The sequence below is a fragment of the Cervus canadensis genome, chromosome 13, assembly GCF_019320065.1.
Source record: "Cervus canadensis isolate Bull #8, Minnesota chromosome 13, ASM1932006v1, whole genome shotgun sequence".
NCBI classification, from domain to species: Eukaryota; Metazoa; Chordata; class Mammalia; order Artiodactyla; family Cervidae; genus Cervus; species Cervus canadensis.
This window is the reverse complement of record NC_057398.1, coordinates 21,734,224-21,758,998: the sequence shown is the minus strand read 5'-3', so window position 1 is coordinate 21,758,998 and position 24,775 is coordinate 21,734,224. Positions and strand designations below refer to the sequence as shown.

The 24,775-nt window shown below is 45.5% G+C and overlaps 1 protein-coding gene across 2 annotated transcripts in view; it reads right to left on the bottom strand.

Moving 5' to 3' along the window:
• ASTN1 (astrotactin 1) overlaps nt 1-24,775 on the bottom strand; it is a 345,625-nt gene that overhangs the window by 183,066 nt on the left and 137,784 nt on the right. For both annotated transcript variants that reach the window (XM_043486036.1, XM_043486035.1), the window contains exons 3-4: nt 2,459-2,852; nt 328-474 (exon numbers count right to left, since the gene is read on the bottom strand). In XM_043486036.1, the coding sequence (XP_043341971.1) occupies nt 328-474; nt 2,459-2,852 (541 nt within the window). The remainder of the gene's footprint in view (nt 1-327; nt 475-2,458; nt 2,853-24,775) is intronic.

The following is a 24,775-nucleotide window of genomic DNA, read 5'->3' as shown; positions in this document are numbered from 1 at the left end:
CAGAAGTACTGCTCAGAGACTTCCCTGGTGGTCCAGTAGTTAAGCATCCACCTGGCAGGTCTGGGGAGAGGGGGTTCAGTCTCTGGTCAGGGAGCTGGGACCCCACAAACCACGGGGAGACCAGGTCTGTGTGCCAACAGTGAGGATCCTGCATGCTGCAACTGGGACCTGACATAGCCAAATACATATTACAAAAGAAAAAAAGAGAAATACTGCCCAAACACAGTCACTCTAGCCATGCCTGAGAGCATGTCAAGGATATTAATGGCCCTGCCTCCCCTGATATTAAGGGAGCCACCTTTAAGCCCTCATATAAGACATGGATACCTCTTGCTTTGTTGTTGATCCTCTTTCTCTGGCTACTCGAGGTGTGAGAGAGCAGAGTGGCCTGCTGGTGGTTGGAGTCCACAGGGCTGGTGGCGATGATGTTATCTTTATACTTGTTCATCAGCGATAGCTTGGCATTGTCGCTTCCTGTATAAGGAAAGGTCAAGGTGGAAACTTGAAGAGAAAAAGTGGAAAGAAAGTGAGAGCAAGGAAATCTGCATGAACCAGGTAGATGGGGTTTCATAGAAATTGAAATGGGAAAGCTTTAAAGTGAGAGACTGGAAGAGACTGAAATACTTCTCTTTGATTTCTAGGGGATGACAGAGGTATAAGAGAAGGCGTGAAGAAAGGAAATACAATTCAACCACTTCTGTATTGACAGGGTCACCATGGGTGGCCGTTTGGTGACAGAGAGACTGCAGATTTCTTTCCTTTGGTCAGCACAGGGTTTGACAAAAATTTGAATTTCAGCGCATTCAGACAGAACTTGCCCCCTCTCTCTCATCCCAGTCCGCACCGTTCCCTATTGTCTGACAGCCGGCTCTCTCACATATTCGTGCTATCTGCCTGTTCCCTGAGCCTCTAATCATATGTCTACTCGGTGGGCTTAGCACTATGGTAGGTGCTATGAAAAGTAAGAGGTATTAAAGATATGTCCCCCTACTCTCCAGGAATTTCTGACTTTAAATCTTATTAAGTCATTCCTAGTCTTAGGGAATCTTCTCTAGATACGCAGGATGGAAACCTCCATGATGCGATTTCACTCTTTTCAAGCCCCAATGAAAGTCCATACATCATAAGCAAGATTCATTTCAAAAAATGTCTTCTTCAAAGATAATTGGGCAGCTCCTTGAAGGATCATTGTCTTGGGATTTTATCTACAGATAGTTGTTATTTATAGAAGTATGAGAGAGAGGCTATAAATGAAAAGTACAGTCTTTTCCTCTCTGCATTTTATCGACCTTGGTCTTGTTCAGCCACATTAGGTCCAAGACTCTTCTATACTCAGTGTTTCATAGATATACAAAGTGTCTAAGGTCAAACGGTTTGCTTGCATTCCTTCATTTTCTTTGAAGAAGTACATCTCTTGCAAAGACCACAGAAGTTATAGGCAAGGCAGAACAATTTTCCCAGGCCAAAGTCTCAGGAGTCATAGAGAAGAACAGTTACCTCTGTCCCCTCCATGTCAATGGAAAATTAAATTGCCCGTGCAAACATACTACATACAAAAATGTCATATACATCTTTCTTGCTATCTCTTATTTCCCTGAGGATTGCTCATTACATATGAAAAAGCCTTTAACCCACTCTTCTGTTGGATATAAAAGTACCTCTGCTTCCTAATCTAGATGTCCGTCAACAGATGAATGGATAAAGACGATGTGGTACATAGGCACAAAGGAATATTATTCAGTTATAAAAAAGAACAAATCTGGGTCAGTTCTAGTGAGATGAATGAACCTAGAACCCAGAGTGAAGTAAGTCAGAAAGAGAGAAACAAACATCATATATTAACGCATATATATGGAATCTAGAAAAATGGTACTGATGAACCTATTTGCAGGGGAGTAAAGGAGACACAGATATAGAGAACAAACTTGTGGACACGGTGGGAGAAGGAGAGAGTGGGATGAATGGAGAAAGTAGCGTTGACATATGTACACTACCATGTGAAAAACAGAGCTGGTGAGAAGTTGTTACATAACACAGGGAGAGCCTGGTGCTCTGTGACTACCTCCAGCGATGGGATGGGGGCAGGGGCGGGAGGCTCAAGAGCGAGGCGATAAATGTGTAATTATGGCTGATTGGCCTTGTTACATGGAAGAAAGCAACGCAACACAGGCTAAAGCAATTCTCTTTCGATTAAAAAATAAATTAAAAAAAATTTTTTCAAAGTATCTCTGTTTTCAGTGCCAAGTGGAAACGGAGAGGGATCCAATTTATCCTTGTTCTGATTTTCTATATTAGAAGACAGCTCCCATCATCGCAGGAGAAAGCTTACTCCTCGTGCCCACTTGGGAAAGGGCCCTGGCACATCTCAATATGTACGTATGACAACCAGCCATGAAAGTAGAGAAGAGCTGTTCCCTAGCGCCCCCTAAAGCCACGAGATGAGAACGGAGTCGCCCACCTGGCGTGAGGTCCATTCCCGCCTTCTCGTTGCAGCCCTGCAGGGAGTCGAGGGTGCGGGTGACCTGGCTGGCGAAGTCCTCCCCCCCGTTCATGCACTCCCGCTGCAGGTGGTGGCGCAGGTCGGTGATGTCGTACTCGTAGCCGTCCAGGATGGGCGTCTCCCGGATGCTCAGGGTGCCGCTGGAGTTGTGGCCCTGCACACGGGCGTTGCGCAGACTCTCCCGCCCATGCCCGCCGATGAGCACGGAAGGAATGTAGTGAATCTCGTTGGCCGCCTCGGCGCTGGCACTCTTCTGGGGCTGGGGGACCCGGCGGCGCTTGCACCAGCGCCGGCGAGTGTATAGGATCATCACCAGGCACAAGATAGACAGCAGCAGTGCGATCATGCCACCCTGGGAAGGACAGCAGACGGACAGGGAAGACAGATGAGCTCCTCCCACCAAGAGGCTCCACCCCTCCCGTTGTCACCATCTGCCACTCACCCATTCATTCATTCATTCACGGAGGTGCAGTAAGTGCTTATAGCAAGCTTCACTCAGCTGCACGAGGACAAGTCTGCTGTGATCGGTGTTCAAGGTGAAAGAAAAATGCAACTGGGGTAATCACCCATCATTTCAAGTGATCCACGGTTGCTTCTGGCTTAGCAAACAATTTGAAGAAGAAAGAAGTCTTTGTGATTGTGTGTATGTGTCTATGTGTGTGATTTCAGCTGCTGAAATAGGGGAGAAGGTTTGTTAAGGCAGATCTGCTGCATGTAAAGCTGGTTTCAGGCCAATTTTTGGCAGTGGAATGGCAACTAGTTTCTTCCTCTTTCACATCTTAAAATCAATCACGTACAGATTCTAACTCTGGCTCCACCAATGGTCAACAAGTCCTATAAATCTGAAACCTCAGATTCCGTATCTGTATAGTGGAGAAGGTACCACTTACCCTCGCAGGGTGGTTTAAGGAATGTTAGGTAACTATGGAGTATCTAATGGATATGGAGTATCTAATGTACCTAATGGAATGTTAGGTAACTATGCAGAGTATCTAATGGAGTGTACCACACGGCATCAAGGATGTCAGTCCAACCTTAAATGTCTCCCAAGTGTCCAAGCAGGAGAAAACCAGTGACCTAACCAAAGAGAAGTTTACATCCATCAGAAACTTACAACCAAGTGTGCAGAGAAATCTCATCATTCAAACATGACTTTGGGGGTTACTGCTGCCTTAGGAGACAGCTTTCTCCCACTCCGCAGTCTTGAGTGATGCTTTCATCCTTGCTGTCACTCAAGAGAAGGGACTGAGACCCACCTCCTGGAGTCAGACGGGCAGAGGAGTTCCCTTCTGAACCTTCTGGTGCTCCAAGGCCATCCTCCAAGGCCATCACTTAAAAACCTGAACACCACTCAGTTTTCTGTCAGAGACGAGGATGTAGTGCTTGGTGAGACTGAACTCTCTCGCCTCGACATGCGCCCGGGGCAGGATTTGGAGGGAAGCTCTTGCAAGCCCGTCACTGCACAGCACTCAGTGGGCATAAATCTTCCCGTGCACAATCTGTATTCACTCCCTTTATTTTGGTCAATATCCCTCTGAACCTATTTCATTTGGTGGGGATGTGCCAAATGGTTCTGCTCTCAACCTTGGGCTTCAATCACTGCCGCCCCATCATATAGGCTAGAGATAAAAACCCTCTATTAATTCCCAGGGACCCACCCACACAAAGCTGGGTCAAGATGATTCCCTCGAATGTATTAGAGGGGGCCTTTTCCAGTCTCATAATAATTATGTCCTGGATTTATAAAGTTCCTCTCCCTGTAAATATTCCCATTTATCCTCCCTCTCCCCCCCACCATTACCGTGAGTAAAAGAGCATGTGTACACATGCATACACACACATACACGATGTTGTTGCTTTCACACAGGCAGCTCAGAGGAGCTAACAAGAAGCAACCATCAGCTCCCAAATGACTGGTCATGTCAGGTGGGTTTGGGGGGGACATGCATTGGCCTCTAGGTCTTCAAATTTTTCTTTTATCTGCATAACCCTTTCTCCTGGTGTGATCTCTCAAGCAAACACAGAGAAAGCAGGAATATGAAGCTGTTCAGGTTACAGTGGGCTTCCCTCATAGCTCAGTTGGTAAAGAATCTGCCTGCAATGCAGGAGACCCCGGTTTGATTCCTGGGTCTGGAAGATCCACTGGAGAAGGGATAGGCTACCCACTCCAGTATTCTTGGGCTTCCCTTGTGGCTCAGCTGGTAAAGAATACACCTGAAATGCAGGAGACCTGGGTTCGATCCCTGGGTTGGGAAGATCCCCTGGAGAAGGGGAAGGCTGCCCACTCCAGTATTCTGGTCTGGAGAATTCCGTGGACTGTATAGTCCACGGGGTTGCAGAGTTGGACATGGCTGAGCAACTTTCACTTTCAGGTCCCAGTGGGAGTCCAGAGCCACACGTACTAGGTCCTGGCTAAGCACCAACCCTGGTCCCTCCTGGCGGCCCTGCAGACGTGCGCAGAGAGCCCCTGGGGCACCTCACTGGATGTTCTCAAGGGAAGGAAGTTCTGCACCTATCTGCTGAGCATGAGTGTTTGAGTCCAATTCAACAGTTTTTCGGCAGACCCTTGATCTCAGAGTCAGACCCACTATCCTTTCCTTCACCCCACACTGAAACTGCAACAACAGGTAATTAAGCCACACAGAAGGAATGACTACCTGAGCAAGAGAAGTTGTCAGACACTGAATTAAGTTAGCAAAAGCTTGAGGTAATTTTATTCCCTAAAGAGCTGTAAGGGGAGCATAAACATCAGTCTCCCAGGAATGGTTGAAGCACCATCTTTCCTTGCACCCCTTCCTCTCTGATTCTCCTTTCAGGTGCTCAGAACCGGGCTGTGATAAGATCCAGGACATAGCTTCATGCCTCATATTATGCAGGAACAAAGCAAGTTCAGTGGTCTATTATGGGGCTTTTACTAGGTATCAGACATTTGCCCCCAATGCTCTACACTTACAAGGTAGGGTCAACAATTTCCCCATTTTACATTTGAAAAGGCTTGAGCACAGAGGCTGAATAACTTGCCCAAAGTCACAGAGCAAATGAATCATAGGACTGGAATAGAACCAAAACAACTCCCACTCCAGAGCCTACCTTCTTAACCATGAAGCTGCAGTCACTCTAAGTGACCTCTGCTCACCAGAGACGTACACAGCCCGGCATCTATCTCATGAATTGTAAGAGGACAGGGTTAGAAAGTATGGGTGATTCCACCTAGATCCACCCTAACTTCTTGAAGGAAAAACAGAAACTACTCAAAGTGCACATCTAGCTGACAAAGAGACACTACTGCAAACAAAGGACCTTGCACCAGCCCCTACTCAGCATCCAACTCAAGGTCAGTCTGCAGGGTAAAGACAGCAGGTACATTTCAAAGTCTCTGTGCTGAAATAAGCCTGTGCATCACACACTACTACATGCCTGGAGGATACCATTAGACTCTCAATTTAGTTGCATTTTCAACATAGAAATCTATGTTCTCTCTTAACTGCGAGATCCAGTAAAAATCTTCGGACTCAGGTCCTCCTTTTCTGAAGAGATGAAGGCAGAGAAACTATAAAATTTGGCAGTGCAGAACTAGTTCTACACCCAGATCCTCTTCCACTGATCTTTTCATGGCCCTATTTTGTTAGGCTCATCTGAAGTCCCCTCAGGGGCTTCCCTAGCGGCTCAGTGGTAAAGAATCTGCCTGCCAGTGCAGGAAACATGGGTTCAATCCCTGGTCTGGGAGGAACCCACATGCCGCAGAGAACTAAGCCTGTGCGCAACTACTGAGCCGGCACTCTAGCGCCCACGTGCTGCAGCTACTGAGCCCACGTACTGAACTACTGAAGCCCATGTGCCCTAGAGCCCACGCTCCTCAACAGCAGAAGCCACAGCCATGAGAAGCCTGCACGCTGCAACTAGGGAGTAACCCCTACTTGCTGCAAAAATAAAATAAATAAAATTATTTTTTTTAAAAAAAGGATTGCTAAAAAAATCCCCTCTACCATGTAGGAGCCTAGATACCTCAATTAGCAATATTTTATACTAATTTTTAAAAAAAATAGGCCATAGGGAGCTAGAACACAAGTTTTCGTTTGGCTAAGCCAATTCATTTAGCATGTCTAGTACTGCTTTAGCAAAACATTCCCTCTGCTTAGAGTCATTGACTTCAGATGATCTCAGCTTTTTAATAATCAGTTACCAGTAATGATCTCCAGCCATCAGGTGAAACTCAGCACAGGCACATGAAAAAATATTCACAGTCACTCAAGCTGTGGAAAAGCCTCTCTGCATCAATAACCCAAATTGGTGGCAGGTGTCACAACACTTTGCTATGCCTTGCTAATTGTGGACTATTACCAAAATAATAATATGCATAAGTTATATGATAATAATTTGTAATATTATTTAATAATAATAATATTTTGCAATAATAATTTGTAAAATCACTACACACAAATCCCCCGACTGTTTATCTGCTCTATCCAGTGAGGAGGGTAAAGGTAGGTGAACTGTATATGCAGGACCTCCTCTATTCTGGGAAAAAGCATGGGTGTAGCCACTTTGATAATGTTCCTTTTATGGTGAGGTCTCAGAGAGCCGGTGCTCAGATTCCATTGCTTTTGCATGCTCATGATAAACCATAGTTCTCTGATGTTGTCATTAATCCTTCTACTTCCACTGGGGATTCTAAGCAGTTTCAATGTCACAGATGCTCCAAGATTTTTCTTTCAAATAATCTAATGAAACCAACAGGTGGTAGATGAATAGAAAGAAAGCCCAGGCTGAGCAGGGCTAGGAGCTTACCAACCAAATCAAAACAAGCAAGGTGAGCTGTACAATCTTCCTGTCTGACAAAAGACAATTTGCTGGCAAATTTATGGTTACCAAAGGGGAAAGAGGAGAGTGATAAAATAGGAGCTTGGGATTAGCAGATATAAACTACTATATATGAAACAGATACAGACTTCCCTGGCGGTCAGTAGTTAACTTCACCTCCCAACGCAGTGGGTGTGCGGGTTTGATTCCTGGTTGGGGAAATTAAGATCCCACATGCCTAGTGACCAAAAAACCAAAACAAAAACAGAAGCAATACTGTAACAAACTCAATAAAGACTTGAAAAATAGTCCACATCAAAAAAATCTTTAAAAAATAAAATATATACACAAGGTCTCACTGTGTAGCACAGGGAACTATGTTCAGTTTCTTATAATAACCTACAGTGTAAAAAAAATCTGAAAAAAAATATATAACTCACTCACTTTGTTACATCTGAAACTAACATAACATTGTAAATCAACTATACTGTAATTTAAAGAAAGGAAGTTTGTTGAGAGGAACAAATTTCCTCCAAGCATTCAACCCACTCAAATAGATGTGCCCACTTGTGAACATGAACACACAGATGAACGCTGTGGGCAAGGTCGTCCCTCAGGCTTCACAGAAGATGCACAGTTCTTCATATACCTATACCTGGCTTTGAGCTTTGGCATCACCCTAGTGTGTTCAGAGTATGTACTTCATTTATGTGTCAAGTTCGATTTTTATGGCATTAAAAACAAAACAAACAGAAAAAGCATTAAGGAACATCTGGACCCAACTGACAAGTAACAAATGCAAACTCTGAACATTAAAAGAAAAAATAACACCAATGGCAAGATATGAAATTATTGTACTCTTTATTCATCTTTTCATGAGATTTCTGATTATTCTACTGATTCCCCTCAAAACTGCCACAATTTTGTATCTAGAAGTGTGTTTGGGGTCAATGGGATCTCCACATCTATTAATAAGATGCTTACAAAAGATGGCATTAAAAATATATTTTTCTCTAAAAAATCAATAAATCATTTCTAGCAGCTCTAATAGAGATCAAACAAATGAAATCAGCTTTTATTTCATCATGAAACTGATATTCTGGCACTTAGCTGAGAGAGTAGTATGAGGTTTGTCAGACAATTTGCAGATTTTGTAATATTTATGTAACAGTGTTTTATATAACATTGCTGGTGACTGCTCAGAGATAGAAAATTCTAGGCAGATTTCCCTTTTATGCTCATCCCAGTCATGCAGGCCAACCACAAGACTGTCTCATTATCTGACCTGCTTATTTGTCCTGGGTCTGGGTCACTCCTCTCTCCCTAAGCTAACCCTTACTTGTCCTTCAAAGTCAGTTCAGTGACATAACTCAGCCAATTCTTCCCTGTGTTACTGAACCACCCCCAGAGTGCTTCACATAACTAACCACAGGTACTTTTATCTTTGATTTGCTTGTTGTTCTCATCTACTAGATTACAGACTTCATGGGAGCAGAGGACACCAAGCTCCACGGTCAACCACAGTGCCTTCCATGAAGTAGGTGTTCAATAGCTGTGGGAGGAAGAGGTGGAAGAAGGGAGGGGGGAAGGAAGGAGAGAAGGAGGGAAGGAAGGAAGTGAAGGTCAACTCTGAATAACTTTCAATATGGACATCACTTCCATGCCTGCAAACAAAGCTTATATGAGTCAGTTGTTTATGTGACTCACTCATTCAACTCATCACTCAATCATTCAACAAGTATTTACTCACTTCAGCATTTTTCTGATGGTCCCTGTTGTGGGGATTCTGCAGTGACTAATACAGGTATGGGTCCTGATGCCACAGGGTTTACATTAGAGTTAGAGGAAACAATCTCTATAATTTGGTTTTTAAAAGTAATTGAAAATTCGTAGGCACAAAAGGAAGACAAAAAACAGATCACAAGGCCTATAAATAGACTGCCATGACTTCTCCAATAACACACTATGATAGGTAAAGACACCTCAGACTGAGGTGATACTCTAGGTATCACGCCAGGGGCCAGCAGAACCCTTCCATTATCCCAAATCAGTGTCCTGTGATCAGCAAATCCCATCATAAAGAATCTGGATTTATCACATTTCACCAAAGTTTAGGGAGTCACCTGGGTTTTGTGGACCCTTGGCAGGGAAATGGGAAAGCTGAGATTAAGTTTCCAGCTACCATCTGTCAAGGGGCTGCAGCCAATCAATCAGTTCACATTTCAAAGCTTTGCTTGGCCCTAGGAGTAACCAGAAGAGTGAATCGGAGACATAATTAATTATCCCTCAAGGCAACTGGATACACTGAATTCAAATTATATTCCTATAGGAATTACATGATGGTTAAAAAAATAAGAATCAAATAGACAAGTTTGGTGGCCTGTGTCACCTACTTTTCCCCAAAACAAAGCCCAAAGGTCTAGGGCAAAGGCCCTCTTTCATATATGACAGTGATCATTCCTATCTGTCTCTAGCTTTCAAAGAAGACAGACTGAGAGGAGAAAACCTGTGTGGCTCATATGGCAATGCTGGTCACTTTCTAATCTAGATCAAAATGTCCCAGGGGTAGGGAATGGATAAGGTGAATCAATGATGTTCAAGGTCCCATCCACTCCTATGTTTCTCTGAGTCCAGTGAAAAACTACACTGGGTTTCTAGGAGCAGGAAGGTCACCAATAAAACAGCAGAATTAACCAGCAGCACAATTTTGGGCACCCGACAGCCTGTTTGAACCCACCCCGGCCGTCATCTATCAAAGGAGATGATTAAAAGAAATGCACTGACTCTTCCAAATTGGAAATTTCCTTATTATAACACTGACCCCTGTCAAAATGAAAACAGTTCAAAACTGTCAAAGTGGGTGTGTGTGCTAACTCACTTCAGTTGTGTCCAACTTTTTGTGACCCCATGGACTGCAGCCCACCAGGCTCCTCTGTCCAAGGGATTCTCCAGGCAAGAATACCGGAATGGGTTACCATGTCCTCCTCCAGGGGATCTTCCCAACCCAAGGATCAAACCTGTGTCTCTTATGTCTAACCTTCATTGGCAGGCGGGTTCTTTACCACTAGCACCACCTGGGAGGCCCACACAAACTGGTAAACTAATGGTGGAAAAAAATATTTGTGAGCTCTTCTTGCCCAGCAATACCAGAAACTACAGATCAAAGAACTGATCCTTCAGAGGTGGGCTATCAACTTCATCCAGCCAGTGAAGCCCTGATAAATAAGCCCAAAGGCACAATAAGGCCTTGGAAATCAGAAGATGTCATTGAAATTGTAGTAACACGTTGACCTTCAGGATCCCTTTACTGGCAGGAGTCCCCAAACTAGAATAGAAAGCCCCTTTGCTTGCTTTTCTGGCAGATTCTCTTTTCTGTGGTGGCTGGTCAATAGAAATCCATTATCCTCTGTCTGGGCTTCCCCAGTGGCTCAGAGGTAAAGAATCCTCCTACAACGGAAGAGATGCAGGAAACATGGGTTCAATTGTTGGGTAGGGAAGATCTCTTGGAGCAGGAAATGCCAACCCACTCCAGTATTCTTGCTGGGAAAATCCCATGGACAGAGGAGCCTGGCGGGCTACAGTCCACGGGGTCACAAAGAGTCGAACAGGACTGAAGCCACTAAGACATATCCTCTGCCCATCTCTTTCCCAAATGGAAGACAAGAGCTACATGTTAAGCATATTAAGCAGTGGGCTCAATTTATAAATTATTAGGAACTTTACCTCCCCTTGAAGGTTTGCTGAAGTCTTTAATCGTGTGGAAATACTAGCCAGTTGCCATGGGCCACCACATTAATTAAGAGGCTTCAATAGTCCTCTGGGGCTTCTGATGTGAATTGCACATCTCACTGACAGGCGACTGACCCTCACTGTATGGCTAGTCTCTCACTGGGTCCTGCTGCCATGAGATGCTTCAGAACCCCTTCCCCAACTTTCTAGATCCAAGTATCCAAAATGTAGGGAAGACATAATGACATCCCCCAAGATTTCTCATTAAAATGCCATTTGAAGGTAAAGAAAGGGACCAGACAACCTTCCATACATAAGCAAGAGACAAACTCTAAGCTCAAGAGCCACCCCCCCCCCCCCAGGTCAGGCAGGTTGATATCCAAGGGCTCTCCCAATCCAAGGTGGCTATGAGTATGAAGTTCTTTTCAAGAGGAAACTCAACTTTAGTGCCTTTTTTTTCTTCTTTTCCCAGGCTTAAAAGTTTTGATTCTGTTAGGTTTGATCACAGTCTCTTTTCTTTAATCTGGTAATTTTGTCTTCAATTTCTTTATGAGGCTTCAGGAGTTTCATCTAATGAGAGCCTGAAGCTCTGCAGGGAAAGTGGCTGGAGGCTAGCATGCTGGAGTCAGCTTGGGCTATTTCAAGTTGTCCTCTTTCAGGTTCTTTTTATAGAGTTGCTTTTTTCATTCTTGGGATTTTTCTTACCTCTGAGCCTTGACTTTGCTGTCCCAAAGTGAAAGCAAGGGAGTACATTTGTTCATAAGGAGCTCGGAGCTCTCTGATCACTAGTAGCTTGGGGTATCTGCCTGGGTACATATGTACCTGCTTGGGTACATATTCATCACTATCACTCTCTAAACCAGTGAAGATTTGAAAGGTCTTTTTCCTCCCCAGCTAACAACTGAGATGGACCATTAAAGGCTGCAGGATTCAGGAGATGCCTCCTAGTGAGGGGACAGGGGACAGTTTGCCTTAATGAGAAGGTTGAGGTCTAGTGGAGCTGGATGAAGCAGGGTGACAGAAGTAGCTTGCCATGGACTGGGTTTTCCAGGCCCAGGGCTCCCCTCATGGATTCCCTAATTTCAAAGACTGGCCTAGATCACCGCAGAGTGAGAGAGCTGAGAGGAATGACCGGGTGACTGGGGCAAAGCTGAGGTCTTCCACTCCCTCTGGATGTAGACTTAGCAAATTTCTGAGATGCTGCAGCTGAGTCAAACATTATGGATGGGCCCCCAATCAGTGCTGTGTTGAGAGTCTGGCCCCATGTGTGACCCACCATGTAAGTATGTGCATGCATAGACGTGCACAAATGTGTACACTGTGCATGACAGGCAGGCTGGGAGATAAAAGGGCCACACAGAAGCAAAAGCACTCCCAGTCGCTGCCTCAGCAACCCATGGGCAGAGCGGTGCAAGGTAGGCTCCCAGCCCGTCAGAACTTCACAAGCTGAGCATGAAGCCAATAAATAAATATCTCCAGCTGGATAATGCTCCATGCCTATTCTTGGCCACGTTCCTTTCCCCCTTTCCTCTCTGTTTTTATGCAGTAGGTGATCTTGGTAAAATAAAATAATAACAATAATCTGTTCCGTTAGGGTCAAACATTAAGGGAATTATTGAACAAGTAACAGAAGAGGCAGCTGGCACCTCTATGCTAATGACCACTAGACTTTAACCCTCTTTCTCTCTGACCATAATGGAGTAGTTAAATCCCTCTTCCTCCCGTCTCCCCTAAACATCAGGCAGCCCAGCCCAAGGCGAGAAGAGCAGGTCTCAGAGACCTAACAGCTCTGTGGTCAGCAGCTGGGGCTTAGCAAATGAAAATCAACATTAACAACTAGTTGCTGAGAGCAGACCTTATGCAAGACCCCTATGGGGATTCCAATGGCCTATGGGAGCTCCACTGACTTTAGATGAAAAAAGCCGACATGTCCAGATCTCCCTGACTTGGGTACATATTCATCACTATCACTCTCTAAACCAGTGAAGATTTGAAAGGTCTTTTTTCTCCCCAGCTAACAACTGAGATGGACCATTAAAGGCTGCAGGATTCAGGAGATGCCTCCTAGTGAGGGGACAGGTGGAAGGCCCTTCATATAGGTGTGGGCCTCGATCATATTTCTGTCCCACACACAGAGGTCCAACTTTATCATCATGATTGCCACGAGGTCTGGTGTGGCAGGGAGGGTCTAGTCAAGTGTTCAGGAGCCCTGCCAAGGTTCTCTTTCATAGCAGAACATCCACTGGCTCCATGTTGTACACAGAGAGGTGATAATCCTACAGAGCTTATACTTAGCTTTGTAAAGATTTCAGAAGCTACAAATCACTATAAAAGGAGTTCTCAGCTTCCTATAGCAATCCCATTACATATGTGTAATTCCTCCCCTGAATGCTTGCCTTATTTTGCAATTCTACGTACACACTGCCTTATTCCTATAGTATCGGTACGATGGAGAGGAAGTAATAACAACTACCATGTGTGAAGTATTTACTGTGTGCCAAACACAGTGAATGGTGAACTACATTCATTATTTCATCCTACCAATAAATACATGTAGTAGAAATTACCATTTTCATTTTTAGATGAGGAAACAGAAGATCAGAGGGGTTAAATAATTTGCCCAAGTTTACATGGTATTACGAGGCCAAACAGAGACTCAATCACTGATCTTAACGATGCTGTTTTATGACCCTGTTGAATAGAAAGGGGCCCAGCACTGTAGCCTGGGCCACATTTCCCCAACTTTACATCTGCTCTGCATTAAACCCCAGGGGTCTTGCTCCAACACCTAACTCTTAGGGTTATTCAGTAAGGATTCCCAAATGTCTACACTCAGTACTATCTTCACTGCCTACCCCAGATGCCCCCAATCTTCTTCAGTTAAACTGATCAGTTAATGTGATCACTGGGTTGACCAAATGCATAATTTCAAGCAATAATTTAATTGTGCCAAGGGTGGCCATACTTACTGGGCTGACATTTTGACAGTGGAAGGGAAAACCTACGGAGACATCTATTCTTGGGTGGATGTTTTCTAAATGAAATCAAACACCTTCAGGGTCAACAGGTACAGATGCTCAACTATTTCCTTGAGAACAGTCTGCCACACTTGCACACAAGCTCAGGTCTCTTTACTGTCTGCAAGCCCTTGTTCTGGAGTCAGAGCCCTAAGAGGAACAGTAGACATGTTCCATAATATAACAACACATGTAGAAGACAGACTGGGGAGAAAAGGTGGGACTTTATCACTTTCAGGGAAATTAGAACCTGCATCAGTCAGATCATCCAAAAGACTACTAGCCAACAGATTTGGAAAAGGGAGGTGAAACCCTGCAGGTCATGTTTTGCATTAAGACCCAAACAATAATGGTTACTCCCAATGCAAATCATTTGTAGTGGTTGTTGTTGTTTAGTTGCTAAGTGGTGTCTGACTCTTTGCAACCCCATGGACTGTAGCTTGGCAGGATCCTCTGTCCATGGGATGTCCCAAGCAAGTATACTGGAGTGCATTGCCATTTCCTTCTCCAGGGGATCTTCCCAGCCCAGGGATTGAATGCACGTCTCCTACATTGGCAGATGGGTTCTTTACCACTGAGCCACCAGGGAAGATCCGCAACTCATTTAATGCTGATCAAATACAGAGGTTAGCAAAACTCCTATTCATGGCTTTCTGCTCATAAAGCTCTTCTAACCCATAACTTATTTGACCCACAACACTGAGGAGAATAATAGGCATCCATGGTCTTGTAACATTCCATAGTCTTGTTACATCTCTTGTAACACTCCAGTTGCAACTCAATCTTGGCACCAAGTGATACCCATAATAGAACTGAAGAACTGTAGCAAACGAACAGGTGAGGGGATCAAAGACTAGGGGTGATGCTGACATACAAACACAACTAGTGTATCATACATTAAAATTCCTCCCAAACCCCTCACTCCTTGCCAGTAAGCTTTGTCGGACAGCCAAGAGGGGAGGGAGAGGGAAGATTGACAGTCAAAAGGGTCTCTTCTTGGGCCATACAAGTGCTGTGGCTCTTGTTTCTCCCTGTTAAAAAAAAATTATTATAATTCAATTTTTCTCTGGAACTAATCAAGCACAAAATCTGGAGAAGAGGGCTGGTTTGTGAAGGTAATCTCCGAGCAAGACACTGACGTTCTCATTAGGGCAGGCTTCATTAAACCACCAGTTCCAACATCAGCAGCATATTGTCTTCAGCTAATTACGTTTTTGCTGGCAAAGCCATTGTACAAGTCTCTAAATCCTTCCCATCATTAATTTAAAAAACACACAACATCGGCCCTGATCAGCCTCCTCCCTCGCTGGCATCCCACCCACCAGAGCCTCTCTGCATGCTGTCAGCTTTGTTTTTCTGGTTTCCCAGGATTTCTCTCTTGTATCAGGCTTTGGGTGGGTGGGTGGAGGGTGATGAGGCAGAGTAGGGAACCTGACACCGTAAGCTTGATTTCTTTGCTAGTTGATCATGACTCGCTTTGGTCCTGTCCAGACACCAGTGATACAAACCAGGACCTTGGGTGCAGGCCCAGTGCTCACCAGCAAAGACGGGCCAGAGTAAAGGGAAGCTGGAAGTTCAACCCATCTCTGTCTTACCCCACCCATGGAAAGTGACAAAAGGTGGAACTCTGCTATTGTTATGATTTACTGATCAGCAGCTTGATCATACAGAGTGAATCCACAGGTCAGGCCGATCTGGCCAGAGACACTCACATGATACAAAGACAGTCAGGGTTTCGTGCTTCCAAGACAACTTAACAAGGCAGGCATCATCCATCGAGCAAATGTATAATTCTCTACCCTAAGCAGGCATGTTTTCCTGACCCCATGGAGGCCATTCCCAGCCAGGCTGCAACATCATTATGACTGAATTTGAATCATGGCATTCGACTGAATTTGAATCATGAGTTTTCACTTTTCTACTTTTTTAATAGTAGTGGTTTATTTATTTTTTGAAATATATATTTGACTGTTCCGGGTCTTAGTTGAGGCATGAGAACTCTTGGTTTTGTCCTGTGGGATCTAGTTCTCTGACCAGGGATCGAACCTGGGTCCCCCTGCATTGGAAGTGCAGAGTCTTAGCCACTGGACCAGCGGGGAGGCCCCAAGAGTAATGATTTTTTTTTTCTCCTGTTCTTAGCATTCAGTTCAACTGTAAGGGAGGGAGGGGCAGAAAGAGAACCGGACAGGGTGACAGCATTGCCATGCTCACCTCTGAGCCTCCGTGCCCTCCCCTTCTCTGAAGTGCCCTTCCCACCCTCTTCCACCTCAGTCCTGCACACCCTAGTAAGTCCCAGAATAAGCTCCTCTCTTTCCTGAAACCTACTTTGCTTACTCTAATCCTCAGACATGCCATTCTCTCCCAACGTTGAAAACACATAAGAGCTTTTCTTAATTAATCTCCAATCCCCAATTCTGCTGTTTCTCATAACATAGCTCTGACTAGACTTGCAGGCAGAGACCGTGGCCTAAAAACTCTATACAGCCTCAGCCTTCGCAGCGGGCCCCGCCCAGAACTGACCCTCCATCAACAGTGCAGTGCTTGATTCATTGCAGGGAGCTGATAAAGCACAAGTAGCATGACGTCTCCACCGTCAGCTTGGAATTAAGGTTTCCATCTGGAAGCCCTCTTTTCTCAGCTGGCTTCTTGGCCAACCCTCAGATGCTCCCTTGGCTGGAGAGCCTCCCAGGAAGGAGTCAGTTGCAGTCGGGTGTCTGCTGCCTCACTCCGTCGATATTTAAATGGGAGGTCCATGACACATCACCCAGAGGATGCTAACTGTGTTTTTAGAAAGCATGATGGCTTCTACCTACCCAGCCTCATTCTAGCTTGGATCTTTCTATACCATTAGCAAGCCATCAGGAGATGACAGAGGGCTTGCTGAAGCTGACAGTGATGTTTTTCTAGTAAAAGTGAACTGATCTTTGCTTCGTTCTGACTGTTCATGCTGTCCTCCACAGAGCTCTGCATGAATACAGCCTCATCACCAGAGAGGGCAAAGACATCTGTTACCACATTTTAAAACATCTCTTTAATACCTAATCGTAGGAAGAGCTATACTATGTGCTTTACAAAAAGAAAAGTGTAAAAAAAAGTTCCTTTTCTAGAAACTAAAGTTTTAGTTTTTGTGTTTTTAATAATTATGCATTTTTTGTTTTTAATAATATATGCATTTTTTTTGTATTACCAAATGGCTTAAGTGGTAAAGAATCCACCTACCAATGGAGGAGATGTGGGTTTACTCCTTGGGTTGGGAAGATCCCCTGGAGAAGGAAATGGCAACTCACTCCTGTGTTTTTGCCTGGACAATTCTATGGACAGAGGAGCCCCACGGGCTACAGTTCATGGAGCCGCAAAAGAGTCGGACACAATTTAGTGACGAAACAATGACATTTATACATATATATATATATAACATATATTATATACATATGTTTACATTTGTACTTCTGGTTTTGCAGAGTGACCACAGGTAAGATGGAGAAGTTCTTGCTCACTCTGTTCTGCAGTTGGAGAAATTAAATTTGCCTTAACAAGAGGGCTACACACTGTCAGGACCGACACTTTGCACCAATTCTCTCTGCCACCACACCATGACAAATGTGGGCTGCACCCTGGACAGACCCCACAGGCACACCGAGGGTTTGATGTACTCCCAGCACCAGCCATAACTACATTTTTTTCCTCTCCCAGTCAAGAAGCTGCACCAGAATGCAAGTTGAGTGCGAATGACCTTATTACAGGTCATTTATAACGTTGACTCCATGCTAATGGAAAAGAGGGAACCAGTCACAAATTTCAGCACTTTACCTATTATTAGTATCAAATTCACTTGCCACACTTTACAATTGATGGGGTCATGGCATTGTGGCTGCAAACTGCAGAGGTGTGAACACAGCCACTGAGGACAGGGGAAAAAAAAAAAGTTGTTTTTTGTTTTTTTTTCCCCCTAGGAGCCTGGCTTTACCCAGAAGGCTGGATCAGGGACTGTTGTATCTTCAGGTTCCGGGGGGTTGGTGGGGGAGGCCTCTTCATTGTACAACACCAGGTGATACCACCTCGGTCCTCATGATATGCCATGTAATACTCACAACTGAAGTTCTCACTCTGAGAATCTTTCACGGCAAGCTTGCCTCGTGTCAGTCAATGCAAACATTTAGTATAAATACATGTAGAGGTGGTCCTGGGACCTGGCCAGTGCTTGCTGTGTGTGTCAGCCTTGCCCGAGTTCCTTTCCCATGACTACGCGGCGGGGAGGAAGAGAGGCCAGTGTTTAGAGGCGGGAAAGGAGCCCCAACAACCACAGAGAAGCCCTGAGGAGAACATCCCCCAGAGGTCCCGCAGCACAGAGCAAGGGGCTCCGGCTGAGCACCTGGGCCAAGGCCCAGCAGTGCCACGTCCCAGGCATGGGGCCCTTTGGCCTCTGAGCCCAGCTTGCTCCGCCTTCCTCACGGGGCCGTCTCTTCATCCCCAGAGTCCCTTTCGGCCAGGCCCACGGCTGGGATACAGTCGCGAGGCCATCACATTCTGGGGAGACAGCCTCCTGTAGGGATGGGGACCAGGGCAGAAATATGCACCAGGGATTGCCCAGGCGGGCACCCATCCTGGAGGGAAGGGCGCTCAGGAGCGCCTCCTAGGGGAAGTCACGGGCAAATTTTAAAAAGAAGCATTAGAAGTGACCCGGTTTGGAGGCGACGAAAGACATTTTACATCAAAAGTACAGTGAAATCATGTGCTAAGTCACTTCAGTTGTGTTGGATTTTGTGACGCCATAGACTGTAGTCCGCCAGACTCCTCCGTCCACGGGATTCTCCAGGCAAGAATACTGGAGTAGCTTGCCATGCCCTCCTCCAGGGGATCTTCCCGACCAGGGATTGAACCTATGTCTCTTATGTCTCCTGCATTGGCAGGTGGGTTCTTTACCACTAGTGCCACCTGGGAATAAATGTATTAAATAGCAAGAGAGGTCCAGGAAAGATGAGTGAGCTGGTCAGTGTGGCTAGAAGAGAGAGTGGACACAGCGAGGAGCCATGGGAGAGGAGGGTCAGGTCATGAGAGTTGCAGCATCTCAGAATTTACCCCCCAGAGTGGAGGAACAATCCCATGCATTTCGCTGATGGACACTGTCAAAGCTGGATTTCACTAGGAATAGCCCAGCAACAGTGAGAGGGGGGTTTTGAGGGGATGAAGTCAGAATGCAGCGTGAATAGGTAGGAAACTCCTGTAGCAGTCAGGTGAGAGGTGATAGCGGACCTGTATCAGCAGTGGTGGTGGGGAGGCAAAGAAGAGAAGAATTCTAGAAACTTTCAGAAAATCAAATGAGCAGAGCTTGGTGCCGGACCGAATAAGGAGGGAGGCAGGGGAAGGGGATGATGCTGGTGGTCCTCGCCCAAGAGAGACAGAGAACACAAGAGGTGGGGAGGGTGGTGGGGAAGGCAGATGCTACATTTCACCCAATTCATGCAGTTCGGAATGCATGTGAGACACCCGCATACAGATAGATCTGTAAGTCAGAAGCTTGAGGGAGAGAAGCCAGGGCTGGAGATAGAGATAGATGGAAGGACCAAGGGGAAAACACACGATACAAACAAATAATATTCATTCCACAAACACCAACTGGGGATGTATCTTGTGTGAAGCGTTGTGCTGGTAGCTGTAAGAAATACAAAGATGAATCAGACTCAGACCAGATCCTGCCATTTAGGAGCCTAGTAGAGAAGAAAAGAGTCATCAAAATTCTAACACACTGGAAAGAGATAGATACCAGCCATGAGAGGCGCTCAGAGAAATTTTTCCTGGTGGGCCAACCATAGGAAATGAAGAAGAAGGCGGGTCTCTGGTTGAGAGATCAGGGGAGGTGGCCAGGGGGCGATGTTTGAGGGAAGATGTCAGGAGCCAGCGAGAGAAACCCCGCCCGTGACAAGGTCTGGGTTCAAGGAGCTGGCACGCAAAGGCGTCCCAACCTCCGGGGGTTTCTCGGGACCTCCCCACCATCACTCCCAGGCCTTCGTCCTTTCATCTTCTGATGCTTGGCATTCTTCTATGTTCCCTAAAAACTAGTCTGACTCTTACCTAAAATCCCTCCTTGAAACCTTTACAAGGCAGCAACACAGTCCCTGGGGGCACATGGGTCCCAATAAACAGGCCTATCTATCCCATAAGCAAAAGTAGATAGAGTCCATTACGAGATTGAGAAGATTCCTTAGGGTGTGATCAGGAGGGAATTCATGAGACCTCTGACCCTTAGGATTACATACCAGAGCTAGTCCACTCAGGGCTGAGCTTCCCAAGATAAGGTTTGTAGATGGCTTTTCACAGTTGACTAGCTGCTGCCATTGAATTCTTTAAAAGTTATGTGTAGGTATTGACTGTTCTAGAAAGTTATTTATGATGTAACCCATGATTATGCACCTGGTACAATCTTATCATTCCCCCCTCCTTAAACCTCTTTTAAGGATTATTGGTTTTAGGGTATATAAGCACTGATGTGAAAGAATAAAGTAGTCTTGATTCTGCACTCAACTCAACTCGACTCGCTATCTTTTCTTCGCCGACGCCGCTCATCCGAAGGGAACCCCTGGACTCCGCCGGGGCTGGACCCCGGCAGGAGGACATAAAAGACAGGTATGATTTGCATACATACACATGGAAGGGAATGGGGAGGTGCAAGGGGACAATGGCAAGGCCGGGGCAGGTACACTGAACTGGATAGTGCAGAAAGGGGGATCCTGGGCCGGAGAATGAAGAGGAAGATTGAGATCCTTCTGTTCCCAGATAATAAAATGCTTTGTTTCTGTGGGTGATTCGCAAGCAAAATGACAATCTTTCTCCTTTGTGACCCTGCTGCTGCTGCTGCTAAGTCACTTCAGTCGTGTCTGACTCTGTACAACCCCATAGTCGGCAGCCCACCAGGTTCCTCTGTCCCTGGGATTCTCCAGGCAAGAATACTGGAGTTGGTTGCCAGTTCCTTCTCCAATGCATGCATGCATGTTAAGACGCTTAGTCATGTCCAACTCTATGAGACCCTATGGACAGCAGCCCATCAGGCTCCTCTGTACACAGGATTCTCTAGGCAAGAATACCGGAGTGGGTTGCCATTTCCTGCGACCCAAGTGACCTGAAATGATGTTACCTGGGTAAGGCAGCGTTTAGCACAAATGCTGGTGAACAATGTCTGGATGCAGACACAGTCCTTTGAATGTGCTCACAGTATCACACAGAAAGAGTTGCATGGCCTACTTCCCACTCCAACTTTTTTCATTAGATAAAACTATGTAAAAATGCACATGGAATCCAAGCTTGAGCAAAGAAGTGAAGGAACTCACAAACAGCCTGTAGGAGAAGGAAGCAGGGAAGAGGAAGACAGCTGAATGTCCAGTGCCCCAGAGAGGACTTCCTGGTGGAAATCCAGCATCACCTTGTCCCAGTCCCCACGCCAAGAACCAGGGGACCCACTAGGACGGGGGGACTGGCAGGTGCCCTGAATGTCCCTGCACTGTCAGTCGGCAAAGCGAGGTCCACTATCCTGTCAGGACTTTTCCTTCCAAAGCAGATTTTTCTCCCTAACTGCTGTCCTGAGAACAGGGCTCACAGGGCAACTGAGGTTGTCAGGTGAGAAGGAAATACAAAACCACTGGCTCAGCAGTGCTCGCCAGGAATCCCTCTGCCTCCAAAGTCATTTTAGGTAGGAGGATAAAGATCCCCTTCGTAGAACACCCCAAATCCTCTAGAGGTGATTCCTCATGCTCTGTGGGACACTTCCCCCTACCAAATCCCTCAAGCTGGACTCTGGGGACCCTTCCCATGACCTGATCCCTCACATGGTCCGAGGACCACTCCATCCTGGAGCACTTTGTGCCAGCCAAGATGGGGCACATCTAGGGAGACTCCCTGGGGACTGTGAGGAGCAGAAGGGGCTAGGCACAGGGGCCCTGGGTCAGCAGTTCAGCGACTCCAGGGTGACTGCAGAGTAGTCCCCGTGGGCCACAGCAAAGGGGTCACAGTCACCAAACTCCTTTCAATGGATCAGCACCATGGGAAGTGACAGCTCCCTCCCAGGGCAGAAGTGCATCCATCAACCCAACCTATAGGCACAGAAGCCCACCTCTGACCCCATAGATCTTCATCTCACACTCATAAATGGAAAAAAGAAGAGTAGAGTTGCTTCAGGGCATGGAAAAAAGTTTCTTTCTCTATTACTCTGAAGTCTATTTTAACCAGGGATTGCTACTGTCCCATACATCCTTCACTCTCATATTCCTAGAATGTATGAGCTGGAGACAACTTGAAGGTCATCTAGGCTGGGCTTCCCAAGGCACAGTACCTGCAGCCTATCTAGTGTTGCTGGTTGATGGCACGCCAATGGCTGGTACAAGTGTATAACAGTTTTATTTCATAAAAGGCATTTTTTTTTCCTAGCCTATTTTGAAATAATGAACTATTACTTCAGACCCACGGGTTTGTTGGCAGTTTCATCTAAGATAAAGCTAAAATAAGTTCAAACTGAAAAAGACAGTCAATTTAAATAAAAATATTCTGAAAACACTAACACAGATTGTATAAAAATTTGGCAAAAAAACAAAAAACAAAAAACTCTGAATGCCTAAAGTTTTGAAAACATTCATTTACAGATAAGAAAACTGAGGTTCAGGATGGTGAAAGAGCTTGCCTGAGGTTTCACAAACTTTCAAAAGGACTAGAATGGACACCTCCTGACTTCTTATTCAGTGGTCTTATCCAGCATGAGGCTGCTGGTCTACTTGGCCTTTTTTTTTTTTTTTTTTAAGAGTTTTAGATGTGGACTATTTTTAAAGTCTCTTCTCCAGTAGCATATTGGGCACCTACCAACCTGGGGAGTTAATCTTTCAGTGTCATATATTTTTGCCTTTTCATACTGCTTATGGGGTTCTCAAGGCAAGAATACTGGAGTGGTTTGCCATTCCCTTCTCCAGTGGACCACATTTTGTCAGAACTCTCCACTATGACCTGTCCATCTTATGCGACCATACATGACATGGCTATAGTTTTACTGAGTTAGACTAGGCAGTGGTCCATGTGATCAATTTGATTAGTTTTCTGTGATTATGGTTTTCATTCTGTCTGCCCTCTGATGGATAAGGATAAGAGGCTTATGGAAGCTTCCTGATGGGAGAGACTGACTGTGGGAGAAACTGGGTCTTGTTTTGATGGACAGGGCCATGTTCAGTCAGTCAGTTCAGTTCAGTCAGTTTAGTTGCTCGGCCGTGTCTGACTCTTTGCAACCCCATGGATTGCAGGACGCCAGGCTTCCCTGTCCATCACCAACTCCCGGAGCTTACTCAAACTCATATCCATTGAGTTGGTGATGCCATCCAACCGTCTCATCCTTTGTCATCCCCTTCTTCTCCTGCCTTCAATCTTTCCCAGCATCAGGGTCTTTTCCAAGGAGTCAGTTCTTCCCATCCAGTGGCTAAAGTATTATCTTTAATCCAATATTCTGTTGATGGGCAGGGCTGTGTTCACTCTCTGTTGTTTGACCTGAGACCAAGTTATGGTAGGGGTAATGAAGATAATGGCGACCTCCTTCAAAAGGTCTTGTGCACACACTGTTATATTCAGTACCCCTGACCCTGGAGCAGGCCACTGTTGACCCATGCCTCTGGCCAGAGACTCCTGGACATTCACAGGCAAGACTGGGTCAGTCTCTTGTGGGGTCACTGCTCCTTTCTCTTGGGTCCTGATGTGCACAAAGTTTTGTCTGTGCCCTCCAAGAGTCTGTTTCCCCAGTCCTGTGAAAGTTCTGTAATCAAATCTCACTGGCCTCAAAAGTCAAATTCCCTGGGGGTTCTCAGTCCATTTGTCAGATCCCCAGGTAGGGAAATCTTCTGTGGGTCCTAGAACTTTCTTAACAGTGCGAGAATTTATTTGGTATAATTGTTCTGCAGTTTGTAGGTTGTCTGCTCGGTGGCTTTATGGTAGGGTTAACGGCAACCTCTCCAAGAGGGCTTATGGAATCAAGATTGCCAGGAGAAACATCAATAACCTCAGATACACAGACGACACCACCTTTATGGCAGAAAGTGAAGAAGAACCAAGGAGCTTCTTGATGAAAGTGAAAGAGGAGAATGAAAAAGCTGGCTTAAAACTCAACATTCAAAAAACGAAGATCACGGCATCTGGTCCCATCACTTCACGGCAAATAGATGGGAAAACAATGCAAACAATGACAGACTTTATTTTTTTGGGCTCCAAAATCACTGCAGATGGTGACTGCAGCCATAAAATCAAAAGACTCTTGCCCCTTGGAAGAAAAGCTATGACCAACCTAGATAGCATATTAAAAAGCAAAGATATTACTTTGCCAAGAAAGGTACGTCTAGTTAAAGCTATGTTTTTTCCAGTAGTCATGTATGGATGTGAGAACTGGACTATAAAGAAAGCTGAGCGACAAAGAATTGATGCTTTTGAACTGTGGTATTGGAGAAGACTCTTGAGAGGTCCTTGGACTGCAAGGAGATCCAACCAGTCCATCCTAAAGGAAATCAGTCCTGAATATTCATTGGAAGGACTGATGCTGAAACTGAAACTCCAATACTTTGGCCACCTGATGCAAAGAACTGACTCATTGGAAAAGACCCTGATGCTGGGAAAGATTGAAGGCTGGAGGAGAAGGGGACAACAGAGGATGAGATGGTTGGATGGCATCACTGACTCAATGGACATGAGTTTGAGCAAGCTCCAAGAGTTGGTG